This window comes from Opisthocomus hoazin, chromosome 6 (genome assembly GCF_030867145.1).
Source record: "Opisthocomus hoazin isolate bOpiHoa1 chromosome 6, bOpiHoa1.hap1, whole genome shotgun sequence".
In the NCBI taxonomy this organism is placed as follows: domain Eukaryota; kingdom Metazoa; phylum Chordata; class Aves; order Opisthocomiformes; family Opisthocomidae; genus Opisthocomus; species Opisthocomus hoazin.
The window spans coordinates 78,873,228-78,889,335 of NC_134419.1; the positions used below are offsets into that span (position 1 = coordinate 78,873,228).

At 48.2% G+C, this 16,108-nt stretch overlaps 1 protein-coding gene across 7 annotated transcripts in view; it reads left to right on the forward strand.

Annotated features, from left to right (window-relative positions):
* Positions 1-1,554: 1,554 nt before the first annotated feature.
* Positions 1,555-16,108, forward strand: part of MGMT (O-6-methylguanine-DNA methyltransferase) — a 187,661-nt gene continuing 173,107 nt past the window's right edge. The window contains exons 1-3 of one of the 7 annotated variants that reach the window (XM_075423933.1): positions 1,555-1,644; positions 3,249-4,924; positions 13,195-13,238. In XM_075423933.1, coding sequence (XP_075280048.1) covers positions 4,756-4,924; positions 13,195-13,238 — 213 coding nt within the window. In that variant the 5' untranslated portion in view covers positions 1,555-1,644; positions 3,249-4,755. Of the gene's footprint in view, positions 1,645-1,899; positions 2,231-2,261; positions 2,660-3,248; positions 4,925-13,194; positions 13,239-16,108 lie in introns of those variants that run through there. The other 6 variants (XM_075423931.1, XM_075423934.1, XM_075423935.1 and 3 more) reach the window with 6 other exon arrangements.

The window sequence follows — 16,108 nt, forward strand, 5'->3', positions numbered from 1 at the left end:
GGGCAGGGTCCTGCACCTGGGGAGGAACAACCCCATGCATCAGTACAGCCTGGGGTGGACCTGCTGGAAAGCAGCTCTGTGGAGAGGGACCTGGGTGTGCTGGTGGATGACAAGGTGACCACGAGCCAGCAGTGTGCCCTGGGTGCCAAGAAGGCCAATGGGATCCTGGGGTGCATTAGGAGGAGTGTGACCAGCAGGTCGAGGGAGGTTCTTCTCCCCCTCTACACTGCCCTGGTGAGGCCCCATCTGTAGTGCTGTGTCCAGTTCTGGGCTCCCCAGCTCAAGAAAGATGAAGAGCCACTGGACAGAGTCCAGCGGAGGGCTACGAGGATGATGAGGGGACTGGAGCATCTCTCCTACGAGGAAAGGCTGAGGGAGCTGGGCTTATTCAGCCTGGAGAAGAGAAGGCTGAGAGGGGACCTTAGAAATGCCTCTAAATATCTGCAGGGTGGGTGTCAGGAGGACGGGGCCAGACTCTTTCCAGTGGTGCCCAGCGACAGGACAAGGGGCAATGGGCACAAACTGAAGCAGAGGAAGCTCCAGCAGAACATGAGGAAGAACTTCTTCCCTCTGAGGGTGACGGAGCCCTGGAACAGGCTGCCCAGGAAGGCTGTGGAGTCTCCTTCTCTGGAGATATTCCAGCCCCGCCTGGACGCGGTGCTGTGCAGCCTGCTCTGGGTGACCCTGCTTGGGCAGGGGGTTGGGCTGGGTGACCCACAGAGGTCCCTGCCAACCCCGACCATGCTGGGATTCTGTGAATAAAGGAAAGGATCAATAAAAAGTATTATTAAGTAGTTTTATTCCCCCACCTTAAAACTCACATCTTTATTGGTATGTGATCTCACATAGCATTGCTAATTTGTGAGTAACAGTGTTATTAAAGAAAGTAGGCTAATTCGCACCACAAAAGTTTTCACAGACATTTTCACCTTGGTCAGCTTCCTGTGCTCACGCGAAGTGGCAGAAAAAAAAATGAAAGGTTTCCCTTCCTTCAGAATCAGGTGTTGCACACAGGCACGAACTCAAAGCCATTTTATTTAGTCTTCATTCCCTGTGAAACCAAAAAAAGATTTCCAGGATGCTGTAACGACTTTTTAAAAAATTGTTCTGATCTTTCCCGAGCGGATTCCTCCATTTTGTGACAGCGTCTGACTCACACAGCATGACTAATACATTTTTTGCTGATATAACTCAGATTAAGATCCAGGCAGTGAAAGATTCCCTGGCTTGCAAATTAGTGGGTTCTTGTTACAAACTTTACTGGCACTTTCTGCTCTATTTTTTGGTTTGTTTTTTTTTTTTTTTTGACCTCAAATAAACCTCACCCTGCACTCTCCTCTCCTCCCACATCCCCCTCCCGCTTCTCTCCCCCGGCGCGGGTGGGTTCCATGGCGATCTGCCCCCCTGCCCCGGCCACACAAACCGGGCGAAGGGGCAGCCCCGGGCCCGCAGCACCCACGGCAGAGCCGGGCAGGAGGCCCCGGGCCCGCTCCGCCGCTCCCCTCCCGGCCCAGGCTTCCGGGCGGCTCCGCCCCGGCCTGCACCGCCCGCTCCGCGGCGCCGGGCCTGCTGCGGGAAGGCTCCGGCGGCCCCTCCGCAGCCCTTCCTCCTTCTCCTCCTCCTCCTCCTCCTCCTCGCGGGCAGGTGCGCGGGGAGCCGCGGGGCTCCGGGGCCCGGTGGGGCGGGCTCGGGGCGGGCCCGGCCCGGGCGGCGCGGCCCGCTGAGGCCTGCGGCGGCGGCCGCCTCATGGCGGCGGGGGCGGGGGGGGAGGATGGCTGCGGGCTGGGGGCGGCGGGAGCTGCCGCCCGGCCGGGCCTGGCGCCGGGGCAGGGACCCCCCGCGTCCCCCCCAGCAGCTGGGGCAGGGCTGAGCCTCCGCGCTGAGGCTCTGCCTCGTCCTCCGCCGGGGGCCTCTTGGCTCCCCGGTGCCCACGCTGCCGGCCCTGGCGGGGGAGGGATCCCCGCTCCGGGCCCGGGCGGGCTCGGTCCCCGTTCCCGCGGGGGAATGGCGGCTGCAAACCTTCCCCCGAGCCGGCAGCGGGGGGAGCGGTTCGGTGGGGCCGGGGCAGCCCGAAGGCGCCCGGGTTTCCGTGGGGCTGCCGGCGGCAGCAGCCCCGGGTCGGGTCAGGTTGGGGCTGGCAGGAAAACGCGCGTTTGCTGTTGGTATAGAAGCCGAGCCTGGCGACTGCAAAGCAGTTACGATCCTGTAACCGCACAGTTTTCAAAACAAAGTAAGTGTAAAGAATGATTTCCCTCCCGACTCGCAAATAAACCTGTTGCTGAGGTGTATCTTAGTTCTGTGAAGCTGAGCTCGTAACGGGTGAGGTGCAGTCCCTGCAGCGATTCGAGGATCCGGTAGGAAAAACCCAACAGCACAACGCACACCGTTCAGCAGGGATTCTGTATCGCGCTGGGACACGGGGGATTTCTCCTCCAAACCTGTTACTTCAGGTTCAATACAATCACATATGTAAATATTCGTTATATTTCTAAGAACTAATTAGAATCTGTAAATATCTCTCACGCATGCCTGTTAGCATCTTTGGGTGGTCTTCGGGGGTCTCAAGATGAAGGCCCGTCCTCTTCATCACGCTGGTCGCTGATTGACGTTTGTTTCTGCGCAGACTCAGTTCCAGGATCACGTCCATCGTGTCCTTCAGGTGGTTTGGCTCTGGTCTTGTTGCCCTCTTGGTGCCTGCTTGTCTCTGGAGCTTGGCGTGTTTGCCCTCCCAAGGCCGAGCTGGCTGGAGTAGAATTATTTAGGAGTCTGTTTTATCCCACAGTTATCCCAATTATTTGCTGAGAACCAAGACCACTTTTGTGTCACTTAATTATTTTGTGTAATGACTAAGTGATGGCTTGCGCCCATGTCCTTCCACTACATTCCTTAATGAGAAAGCAGGGATTAGTGTAACGGTTACACAGAATCACAGAATCCCAGCATGGTCGGGGCTGGCAGGGCCCTCTGAGGGTCACCCAGCCCAACCCCCTGCCCAAGCAGGGTCACCCAGAGCAGGCTGCACAGCACCGCATCCAGGCGGGGCTGGAATATCTCCAGAGAAGGAGACTCCACAGCCTCCCTGGGCAGCCTGGGCCAGGGCTCCGTCACCCTCAGAGGGAAGAAATTCTTACATCGCTAGATCACTAGGCATGCAGGAATACAAGTTACAGTACTAAAGACTACTGAAAACTAGAAAATATTAAGGTTATTTGTTACAGTTTCACGTTTCTTACAATCCCTTCTCTCAGCAGTGTATCGCACAGGAGAGCCTCTGGGCGCTCGATAAACCGGGGCGCAGCATAACTCGTCGCAGCGTAACTCCCGCGTCTGGGCTTGTGCTCCCCCTGCGCCGAAGACAAGGGTTGATCTTCCGGAGGGGTCCGCTGAGCTGCCAGCGATCCCTTGGGAACCCGCCGAAGGGTCTGGCCTCCGAGCCCTGCCTGTCCTCCTGATGCATGGGGGACCGGGGCTGGCGGTGTAGGAGCTCTCCCTCGCTGGCCTTCGGTCTTCCCTCGCTTGCGTGGAGGTGTGGATTAAGCGGAGTCCCTGTGGCGTGGTGGTGCCTCCCTACCCTGTGGTGTGGAAGCCTGCAGAAGGTCTGGTGAGGCCAAAGTCTCCTCCAGCAGCTCTGCTCCCCTGCCTGCGCACGGGCACACCGTTGGAGAGGTTTCTGTGTGGTCTCCACGGGAAGAAGCAGGCAGAGCTCGTGCGCCGTTACGTCTACCTCTTGTGTCAAGAGCAGGAGGGCTGGTAAACGTGGGGCAGCCTGGCTCTGGTTTTTGGGCTAGCACTTGCAACCTCAGAAGAGAATCACAGATACCATAGAATGTCTTGTTTTAAACCCGAGTCATGTTTTTGGGTGTGAATTTTGGGTTGGGGCTTTTGCCCTCTTGAACGGGTCCCCTTCCCCTCTCTGGCTTGAGTCATCTTGTGAGTTCCTTAACGTGTGACTGCTATGATGTTTGTAAAGCTGATAGCCTCTGGGGCAGAACCCCTGCCCCTCTACTGCAGGATACTTCTATCTAAAAACATCTGCTTATGTGTGATTTACCAGCCTGCTTATTTGTTTTCTTGTGACTGTTTTGTCAGTCTGTAATGTAATTTTTCCAAGGGAAAAGTTTTGTTTGCTTTGTTTTCAAACAGATGTTCCAAATCTGGACAATTCTGCCAAAAGCCTCGAGCTTCAGAGGAAAAAAGATGCAGCCATGTGAGCTTGCAAGGTGGCTTTAGCAATTCCTATCTGCATTCTGATCCATGACAAGTTAATTACACCAATTACACCAGCAACTGAACAGAAGCTCTATAGGAAACTGTTGTAGTTATATTGCAACTTGTGTTACCGTGACTACTTTATCTCTTGATAACTCTGTAATTAACTTGTCACCACTGTTTAATGCTTAACGTATGTAGAGAATCAGTTAATGGCATCACTAAAGGGATAGTAGCCTGAAGGGGAAGCTCATGCCCTTTGGGAAGGTTATCGGGATTTCCTTGAATGGCTAATTTAAGGACTTGTGCAGAAAAAGTATTAAGTTTCTTATGGGTAGTGTGGATAAGATGGAAAGGCTGCACCAGAGAAATTGTGTTTAAACTGACTCCGGTGACAGGGGAGACTGTTAGAAGAGACAGTAATGCAAAAAATCCAGAGGAGAACACGTCGAAGACATGGATGACCATTTCTGTAGTGTTCTTTTCCTATGCAATTAGGGCTTTGGAGGAGCGAGAACAGCTGATGTTTATGAGTTAAACCTCAGTATGCCGGCTGCGGTACCCGCTCGTGCTTTAACCAGTGCATCAGTGCCCTGTGAGCCCTGCCCTCCGTCTCTGATGCCAAGGGTAACATCCTCGCTGGTGGTGACTGGAAGGTGCTTTCAGCAGTGGTGGTCCTGGTGCTGGGGCTGTAAGAGCGTCGTGGGAATAAACTGTAAGTCCTGATTTGTTTAACATTGTGTTTAACATCAGCCTCAAGTCTTGCGAGCCATTCTGCCTGGGATGCAGCCGGCAGAAATTATTTTCTGCAAAGAGGGCAAGCCAAAAAAAGCCCCACTGCTTGTGACAGCTGTTAGCATCTCTCATTTTACATTTCACGGAACAATACGTGAAATTCTGAATGTGTGAAACTTATAAATACATCCTGAAGGCGTTAGAATCCAGTCTAACGCTTGTGAAGGTTTCCTGCGTTGGAAGAATTTCCTGTGTGTAACGCTAGGGAGGTCAGCAGTGCCTGACCCAGCAGTGCCTGACCCAGCAGTGCCTGACCCGCTCTGCGTTGCCCCTTCCCACAAGTTGTCGGGTGAGGCTGAGTACACCTCCTGCCAGTCTCATCGCTCGTAAAAGCAAGCACTTGTTAAATCTATTTGTTTTTATTATGGACATCGATCTGCCAGTCGCAATAATGCATTTATGGACATTTTTCTGCAAGCACAGCGCTGGTGGCAGTTTTTACTGACAAATTGAGTCATACGGACAGTAGTTCAAAACACGCTTACTTTATTGACGGATTGTGCAAGTCTCTAGTTTGCCGAGTGTTCATAAGGTATCTGGACTGGTGAAGAGAATATAACTAATGGGAAAATGCAGGACAAAGTTTTAATTTCAGGAGGCTTGAAATCTCCTAGGTAGTGACAGGTTTCAGCGTGTGTCTTGGCTGGTTTTGCAAACTTCAACTTCTTCATTAATGCCCTCCTAAAAAAGCAAAAGGCCTGGTTTGGTGTCCTTACTGCAGACTTGCACTTCTTGAGTTTCTTACCTCTGCTGATAGCTGTGAAGGCTGCCATTCTGCAAATCTGTGCTGGCAAGGGCTTCAGTTATGCCTGAAGGTATAATGAGGAAAACCTTCCTGATGTAAGAAAAAAATCCGGTGTTAAATTATGTCTCCTGTAAGGTGAACTTGGTCACCCAGCACTGGTGCGTTTGGGCCAGCTTTAAGTTAAACACACAGCTGGAGGAACATCCAAACCATAAAACCAGACCAAGCCTGTACTGAAGTACTTTCCAGAAATACAAAATGCAGTTTTAAAACTGATGATCTACTTGTGTGGTCCAGACTACTGCTGGAATAAAGTCAAATGTATTTGAATATCAATAAACCGTATGTGGCTTTGGAGTTTTATGGAAACTGAGTGTGAAAGTTGTTGGTTTTTTGGTTATGTCACTGTGTTGATGCTTTGTTCTAATTCTTTTTCGAGTTGTTTCCTTACGTATTATTTGATATCAGCAGAGCAAAAGCACCCTGTCCTGATGTATGTCAGGACTATCTGCTATCTGTTTTGATTTGTATTATGTCAAATTAAATGATATAAATCATTTCAGGTGTCCTTTCAAGCCACTTGTAAAATTTGGACGTGCAGCTGAAATTCTCCCCGATGCGATGGTGGTTCTGTAGGTGGTTAAAAATACTCCGAGCTGGACAAGTTGTCTTTCCTCTCAAGGAGGAAGAGGGGAGTTCATTGATACAAAAGTTCTGGCTTCCCCTCTGCTTTCCAGGTGAAATAGTAGTGAAACAGTGCTGCTGACAGAGGGCCTGCGGTCTTGAGCAGCGTGGCGAAGGGGAATGAGAGAGTAATTCTGCCCCTCTCCAAGCAGAAGCTGGTGGCAGCCAGAGGAGCAGCAAGCACTGGTTCAGATCGCGCTCCGTGTTCACTGCCCAGTGTGTGGCTGGGCTGTGGGTCTGGGAACGGGCAGCTGCAGATGCTGGGTTTGGGCTCAGAAGCTTTTCTCTCACATTCAGAAATCCCACTTCTGACTCAAAGTTTGAATGCCACTTTTGGGGGGGGGCATGGCAGTATACCAGTATAAACCACTAAAGCTTCGCCTTGTTTGTACAGTACTCGGTAGCTACTTCTGTGGGTGCCGTCGAAGATGGGTTACTGAAGAGACGGGCTTTTGGTCTTACCTGATGGGTGCATTTTCAGGTTTTAATTACTGTTCAAATGCCACTTTTTAGTGCGTTACGATGAGATTAATGAAGTCAGTATTTTAGTACAGTAGTAGATATTAGCAGCACAGCCCCCTGGATTCAGATCGGCTTTGTTTTCTGGATCATGCTATCTACCTGCTCCAAGTGCAGATTGAATTCCCTCCAGGTAACTCTGCATTAGCAGATAGCAAGTATTAGTGCTCTCTTGTAAGTGCTGCTGCCGCATAGTCACAGAATCACAGAATCACAGAATAGTAGGGGTTGGAAGGGACCTCTGTGGGTCATCTAGTCCAACCCTCCTGCCCAAGCAGGGTCACCTACAGCAGGCTGCACAAGACCTTGTCCAGGCGGGTCTGGAATATCTCCAGAGAAGGAGACTCCACAACCTCCCTGGGCAGCCTGTTCCAGTGCTCCGTCACCCTCAGAGGGAAGAAGTTCTTCCTCCTGTTCAGCTGGAGCTTCCTCTGCTTCAGTTTGTGCCCACTGCCCCTTGTCCTGTCACTGGGCACCACTGAAAAGAGCTTGGCCCCATCCTCCTGACACCCACCCTTCAGATATTTGTAAGTATATATTAGGTCCCCTCGCAGCCTTCTCTTCTTCAGGCTGAACAAGCCCAGTTCCCTCAGCCTCTCCTCGTAGGGGAGATGTTCCAGTCGTCATTCAACAATATTTAAATTATCTGACTGCTTTAGATCAGTCAGTACGATGTAAACAACAACATTGTCTGCAGTGGTTTGTACGCTCAGGTATGCAGGAGGTCTGTTAATGAGTTAAACTTTTTAATAAACACTGAAAGTATACTTCAGGCCCTGTTAAAAGATTAATTTGTTTGTTTCACGTATAAAAGCCACAAGATGGAATGTACAGCACCAAAAAACCGCAGATGAAACGCACAGGCTGGCTTGGCAGCAGCGGGCTGGCTGTGACAGCGCGTTTGCAGACTGTGGGCAGTGTCCCGCAGAAAACGAGTCGCACAACTGGATTTTCCCTTCGTCCGGCTCCTCTGAAGTTTCGTGTGATCGAGTACAATGTGGTGGGAAGGGTGGGAGAGAAGGGAAATCCCGTGCACAGTCTCCTCTTGTCACCAGAAATGCCCTTTGCTGACTTCAGTCCGTGAAATAGCAAGGTTGGTCGATTGAGAAATGAGATTGGCTTTATTCAAACCGGCCACAGGGTTCCCCCCGGACAGACAACTGAATTGGCTGGGTTTGAATCCCTGGGTCGTCATCTCCTTTCAGCTCTGAGGCTTGGGCAGTTGGATGGCAGGCTTGGTGAAATTGAGGCCCAAAAAGGCAAAGAGCTTAATCTGAGAAACTTTGTTAATAAATGCTAGCGGTTTTTTGAAATAGGCCAATGGTACCATTTTCTTTTCCCCAGTCACAGGAGTTGCATGTGAGTGAATGCACCTTGGTTTATGTTCTGGGGAATGCGTACGGGCTGGATTTGAATGCTTTTCAGTTCTCTTTTTGTGCAGCTATATTTGATTCCATAGCGAGCGTTTCTAAGAATATGATTAACCCCGTGGGTCATCTTATAATGTAATTATTAATGATTGATTCTGTTTATCCTTGAGATCAATATGAGAAGCAAAATGATTTGGCGTGTATTTGGGGTTGATTTCTAATACTCAGTAAACATGATCTTGTGACAAGAGTAGTATTGGTTTATTACTCGGAACGTGTTTGATGAATCTGAAGTGTGTAATTAGTTTTATATAATGATGGTGGTATGTGGTGTTTTTTACATGACTTATGTTAATATGGCCAATAGTGTTAACATCTCCTGCCACTAATAGTTAGGGTGGGGATGTATAGTAATTGATCTTCCTGGGAGTGCTGTAATGTAAAAACAATTCAGGCTGTTTGAAGTATATTTTACAAGTGTGCATTGGGCCTTTGGGATGTTATACTGAAAAACCCAATTGTACAGTTACCATGGGAACCCAATTAGAATAGATTGCTGGAGTTTTTTTCAGTCTTTCATCTTGACCAAAAATCTAATGTACTTTAAATGTTTTCATACGGAATTTTATTCATATACTGACTTGATATAATAGCTGTTTTTAAATTTTAGTACTGAAACAAGAGAGTATTACATCCTGCAGGTCCTGAGGACTTGTCTTTCAAGGAGAATCTTCCTTTCGTGTTTAAAAGTTGATGAACTGAGAAAAGTACTTTTTATGAATGTAGGAGTTCTTGCTGTAGTGCTGCCATCACATGTACTTTTCAGGCTGCAGTTCTGTGAAAGTAAGCAGGAAGGTGTCTTAAAACCCAAGGACTTCTGTTCTAGACCATCAACAAAATATGGCTGAAACTTTTCATGGCCTGTAAGGATCTGATTTCTTGATATAATGTCTGACTTTTCATTAGATTTCTTTTCTAATGACATATTCAGAGGTTTGGGATGCTCACGGGGTGGGTCTGCAATATATTAGCTCCCCGCACCATCTCATCTCCTGCTGTGCAGGAGCTCCTATCCAGCACCTGAAGGCATTTTGGCATCTTGAGGTGTCTCAGGTGTGTTCCACTGCCTGGCTGCTTGTCACTGCGGCTTCAGCCTTGGCACAGCTCTTGTATGGGAACAGAAGTTCTGGGGAACTTGAACATCTTGACTGAAAGGCCAAGGGGAGCTGAGGCAGGAGCTGTGATCCCACAGCTCAGGCGTGAGGCAGGAGCTCCACAGGAGATGGGCTTCATTGGTCCTAGTCAGGCAGCTCTGAGCTTTTGAGGGTGGGGACAAATTACTCTTTTTTTTTTTTTTCCTCCTCTTTTGTACTAGTTAATTGATTCCTTTAGTTTATCCTACTCTCTGCAGATGCAGGAGGAAGCTTTCCAGTTTTGGTGAAGGGGTTGCTGACAATAAGGTGAGCGTGATCCAGGATGAGATACCATGGTGGCAATTCAGGTATCATCAGTGGCAATTCCTGTGCCGTTCAGAAGAGGTTCTCACCTTCAGAATCAACCTCACGGGGAACCCTTTAATTCACTGTGGAAAGGAGTTAGTAGTGCATATATTGGCCTCTTCCAACAAGACAGTCTTTGCAAGGTTGAGATGCATTTTGAAGTGATGTTTTGGACTTTCCTAGCCCTTTGACTTGTAGCAGTGGTCTTGTATGGTTTTCCCCTATCTAGCTTCAAGTGGTCTTCTACCCACCGTGGCTTGAGCATTACTGGTTTTGCCCAAGTTACCTGTCGTCAAAGGAAAGCTGTTCTGGGCTAGTGGATGGTTGAGCTCAGCCTGGGGCAGAAATAGGTCACGAACACTGACCGATCTCCATCTCTCCTCAGGCACTGTGCAGCCTTGTGGTTAAGGTGTCCTTCTCGGTCACCAACCTCATCAAGGTCTCGGTGGTCCTAGGGGCTTCCCCCAGTGTATTGCCCTGTTCCTGGGGACTTACCAGCAGGGAGTGACCAACGGTCATGCTTTTGAGGTTCTAGCTAGTCTTTTTGTAAGAATCCTTTCTCTTTAAGCTGGAAACCATTTCCCATTCTCCTTGACGCTGGGCTTGGTTTCCCTGCCAGGCGTTGCATCCCTAGCGAGCTGTATGTGCTTGCAATCAGTCAGCTTGTGTCACCTGGTTCAGCAGGTCAAAAATGCCCTTTTTATAAAGACCTTAGCAAACACAGATGGGTGTAAAGTTTTCCTGTGCTCTAGAAGTTGTATGTGGTTACTCATGGTTTTTGGAGACTGTTGCGTTGAGGAAGTGTCAAGGGGAACTGCCTGAAACTGTGGAGGAAATTTTTGGTGACTGATCCAGATTTACTCTTGAGTTCTGTGTGGAATGCACTTAAAAGTGTGTAGGCATCCTTATGGGGGTGCTGCAGAGATTTTAGATGAATATTAATGCATCATGTGGACACCTGGCTAGCAATGAAACTGCTGTCATCACCACAAACTAGATGCTATTTAAAACAACAGCTTGAAACGTAACTTGATTTTGGCATTTGGCGCAGTTTCTTTCGTAAACAGGGAGAGAGCCTGTGTTGCGATGAAATATAAAACAAAAATTTGTTATGAAAAGCGGTGTTTCCTGACCGGTTTTATCCCAGAGATGTCTGCTGGGCTCTGAGCTCCTGCAGTCGGGATGAGCGCTTGTTGTCTGGCTGAGCCCACGGAGCAGCCCTGTGCCTGTCAGCAGCTGCTGCCTGGGGAACCCTTTGTTTCCCAGTGGGAAGGGGGGGAGCAAGGGGATCTCACCGGTATCCAAAGCAGCATTCACCATCTGATCAGCCTGTGGGAGATGGGAAGAGGGGCATGAGGAACTGTTAATCACAGAATCCCAGAATGGTCGGGGTTGAAGGGACCTCTGGGGGTCACCCAGTCCAACCCCCTGCCCAAGCAGGGTCACCCAGAGCAGGCTGCACAGCACCGCGGCCAGGCGGGGCTGGAATATCTCCAGAGAAGGAGACTCCACAGCCTCCCTCGGCAGCCTTGTCCAGGGCTCTGTCACCCTCAGAGGGAAGAAGTTCTTCCTCGGGTTCAGCTGGAGCTTCCTGTGCTTCAGTTTGTGCCCGTTGCCCCTTGTCCTGTCGCTGGGCACCACTGGGAAGAGTCTGGCCCCGTCCTCCTGACCCCCACCCTGCAGATATTTAGAGGCATTTCTAAGGTCCCCTCTCAGCCTTCTCTTCTCCAGGCTGAACAAGCCCAGCTCCCTCAGCCTCTCCTCGTAGGAGAGATGCTCCAGTCCCCTCATCTTCCTCGTAGCCCTTAAATGGTAATTATTTCACGTTTGGTGCAAGTGAAGCGAAAGAGCGTAGGTGCCGGTCCTTCACGCAAACGTGGCCAGCCTCTAATCACGGTCAGGGTGCACCAGATGCAGGTGCATGGGTGGAAGGTGGCGTTTGGGTGGTGGCTGGTTCTTGCTGTGACCGCAGAGCCACACTCCCGCGAGCAGAGGGGAGATGCACGCTCCTGGTTGTCTCTGTGTAACGCTGGCTGGGTTTGGTGCGCTCACACACTGTGCTTCTCTTTGGTCTTTGGCCTGGGTTTGAAACGAGCCTCTGGATAAATCTGCTTTTTGAGGCAGATATTCCAGCTTTACCCTTCAGAAAAACCTGAAAAAAGCTGAGTGTTGCTATGCACCTTGAAAGCCAAAGCTCTGAGCTGACAACGGAAACAAATTGCGCTTTTATTTTTAGCTCTATCACAGGTATTTTAAGTAATGTTATTAGGTTGCTTATCTGCCTGACTTACTCCCATTTAAAAATGGAATGAGTGTTCTTTGCAATGCCTACCTTGCAAGGGTATGGTTGTTAGTGTGTTTAAAATACTAAGTATTCAGTATCTTAATTTTAAACTCTTAATTAAGATGTAATAGTAAGATTAAATATTACTGCTTGCTTGCAGGGAGTAGTTTGGAAGTGGCTGTAAGTTCTGTCACTGCCTTGGACTTCGAGGCTCAGTGTGTTTGAGGACTTGGAAAGCCTCAGATGTTGATATAATCTCTTTGAAGAGATGTATGGTTCCTTAAGCAGATACAGTCACCCTCGTCAGTGGAGCACGGGGCTCCCGACTGCAGGGGAAGGGGTCTGCGGAGCTGTGGCTGCGGGCTGCGGCGCTCAGGCTGAGCTGTGTCGGGCGGTCTCCCCGATTTTCAACAAAGCGATGTTTATAGCACATCTTCGCAAAGATGCAGTGATCTTAGCTAACCAGCACTGAAACGAAAATGGGGGGGGACTAAGCAAATGCCAAGGAAATAGCAATCATGCTTTATTTCAAAGGGGAGAGCACAGAGGAGCCGGTTGTATTTTCTGTTGATGTACAAATAATGATCCTGTTTAAGACTAGAATTGTAATAATTGAAGTTAACATTTCTTTAAACCCAGGATATAACTAAGAATTCACTTGCTTTCATGCCTCGAAATGTGTTATTTCCTAAATCACAAAAGGCTATTTGTTGTATTAACTCAGAAATGCATTACTGCTTATACGAATATTTATTAAATGAATACTATATCTTGTAAGGCATTCTTATTCAAAATATCAGAGTTGTGTGGAGCTTGTTACGGAAGAAGTATTCAATGTGCCATCTGTTGCTTTTTTTCTTTGGCTCATAACAAGCAGTGGATGACCTAATAAACATGAAAATTCCTGCTTGCTTGTAAAACAAAAAAAATCAAACTCCATTTTGAAATTATAGATATTAAAACTTAGAGCCCATTCAAAAAAACTCATCTAGAGTTGGGTAGAAGGGAGGTGACACTATTGACATGTGCTGTTCTTCCTGTGGAATTCAGATTAAATCTCAATCTAACTGAGAATTTTTTTCCTTACAGGTGGAAAGCTTTCATCTACCATGGCATCAAGGCTTGTTCGAAAAGTAAGTTTCGAGTAAAATAGCCTTGCATTTCGGTGTACACTGGAAGCCCAGCATTACAAAAGAGTTCACGTAACGTAGTTTGTTTTTTCCCCGGTGTCCAGCAGTCAGTGTTAAGAATCCAGCTGACAAGATTGATGCTGCATTGTAAATCTCTGTAGCTCTGTCATGGTTGGTAACAGGCATCAGTGGACCTTTCCCCATCACGTATCTATCTGCTGCAGAGCATAAACTAACAGGACAAGGCTACATTTTCAGCTAGAAGTTAGCTGTGTGCCTCCATTTCTTAATAAATACCTCCTTTATTGAAAAACAAGCTTTATTTTTTTATTTGAGGCTTGATGCTTCAGTGAGGTAAGTGTAGGGCAGTATCTTTATAGTAAAATAAGAAAACATGGTTGTTTATCAAGAAATATGGAACAATTTACCCTACTGAAAGAAAGGCATCAAGACTTTTTTAGTCAATAACCGTATTCTTCAAATAATTAAAATGAACTTTGAAGATATGAATACATTTTTTTTCTGTGGAATAACTACTTTTGTAACATTAGTGATGCTCCTTAGTAGTACAATCAAACTTGCATATCTAACTATTCCTGCTGGCAACTTCTATCACTGTTAAAAATGCCTTAGTAGTGGCATCTCTTGTGGTGTTAATCTGCTTGACATAGTGAAATGTGGCTTAGAAAAGTAGTATTTTGGTCTACCCCTCTGTAGAAGATCTCCTTTCTCTCTTCCACAAAAGGAAATGGGTTTTATTTTTCTAAATAGGATGGGTGAGGAAGAAATTAATGAAAATAAATTCTTGCTTCACTTTTTTCTATTAAACAATCATCTATTTAGTTATGTATCTTTAAGTTACAAATGACTTTTAGTGTGTACCTGGAATAATGGCAGAGAAATACGTGATTATCTTCTGCACAACTGGGCATGGTAGGAAGAGTCACTGGTTCCCTCTCATTCAAAGCTAGGAGTGATATAGCTGGCAAGCGACGTGAAACTAAGAATTTATTGTCTAACCTTTTCATTTCTCCTGCTCTCACTTTGAGTTGAAAGATGCAGCATTAGCTATCACAGAATCACAGAATCCCAGCATGGTCGGGGTTGGCAGGGCCCTCTGTGGGTCACCCAGCCCAACCCCCTGCCCAAGCAGGGTCACCCAGAGCAGGCTGCACAGCACCGCGGCCAGGCGGGGCTGGAATATCTCCAGAGAAGGAGACTCCACAGCCTCCCTGGGCAGCCTGGGCCAGGGCTCCGTCACCCTCAGAGGGAAGAAGTTCTTCCTCGTCTTCAGCTGGAGCTTCCTCTGCTTCAGTTTGTGCCCGTTGCCCCTTGTCCTGTCGCTGGGCACCACTGAAAGAGTCTGGCCCCGTCCTCCTGACCCCCACCCTGCAGATATTTAGAGGCATTTCGAAGGTCCCCTCTCAGCCTTCTCTTCTCCAGGCTGAACAAGCCCAGCTCCCTCAGCCTCTCCTCGTAGGGGAGATGTTCCAGTCCCCTCCTCATCCTCGTAGCCCTCCGCTGGACTCTCTCCAGTACCTCCTCATCTTTATTGAAGCTTCGAGCTATGAGGGCAGCTTTCCCCTTTTGGTACGTGGAAAGGCACAGGGTTTAGGGTAAAACAGGTGGATTCTCACGACCCCGTCTGCCGTGGGGAGTGGGGTCTGCGGGGGGCTGCACAGGCACAGCCCAGGCTCCCCTGCTCTGCTGCTCTTCCCCCCATTCTGAGCACGTGTCAAATACGTAGGTCATGCAGCTCATGTTTCTTTGGTGATGTTTCTGGCGTGTGATTAGCTTATGGTTTTACTGTGACCGCGACCGCGCGTTGGGGTGGCACACGTATACGCCTGGCAGATGGTTTTTGCCGAAGCCATCACCGATGTGACGCGCTGAACTGTTTGTGAGCAGGCTGCGGAGAAAGGGTTTCTGAAAGCAGCCAGCTGTGGGCATGTTCCACAGTCGTTGTCTTTGCCTCCCACTTGGCCCCGGGTTCTGCAGCCGTGTTGTGATGACCAGGGGTGTGTGTTGGGTTTGTGTGGAGGAGGCTGGAATGTGGCCGTAGTTCCGTGCGTGACAGCGTGCGTCGAGAACGTACCTGTGCTGGGGAGTCTTTGGGGTCTGTGGTGGTCTTTTGAGTGTGGCAGGTTTTTCTATTTCATGAGACTTAATTCTAAATGTGGTTCTGTTCCTCTTTAGATTTCTTCTAGTCACTAAATTTAAACTTAGTCAATGGTTTCTGGTGCCAACTGTAATGCTTTGCTCTCCGTTAATAGAATAAAACACTTGTCTGTGCTGTCCTGCATCGATCAGAGGTTGATAACGATAGGAAAATTCAGATGTGTATGCCAAGGCTGGAATCTTGTATTTTTGTTCGAGTCTTTTTGACACCTGTCCTTTGTGTGTATTTATTTTCCTGTAGATGTATTTGTGTTTTTAGGGAATTCTTAATACACAGTTTGCTGCTTCATTTGTTTAAAGGTGTTCTACGCACTTAAAAAATTTCAATGAAATTCTTTCCTCGAACACAATTCAGATTCCTGACTCTCCTGCAGCTTATAAAGGAGCACTATTAATGGCTTTGTTCATATTGCTTAGATTTATTTTGTTATTATTCTCTAGCTCCTGCTCTTCAGGTGTAGCTATTTTGGTATTATAAAGAATGATGGATTATATAGGAAAGTTTCTTTTGAAGCACTCCTGATATTGTGCAATGCACTTGGGGGTCAGCTACACTTGACTGATGCATGATTTATCCAATGTCCCTGCCACTTTCTGAGATAAAGCTGCTATTTTATCAGAAATGCCAGCAAGTGTGATTTAGAATTTATACACCTCCTTTTTCAAATAATTGTTCTGATTACTTTCTGGCACGG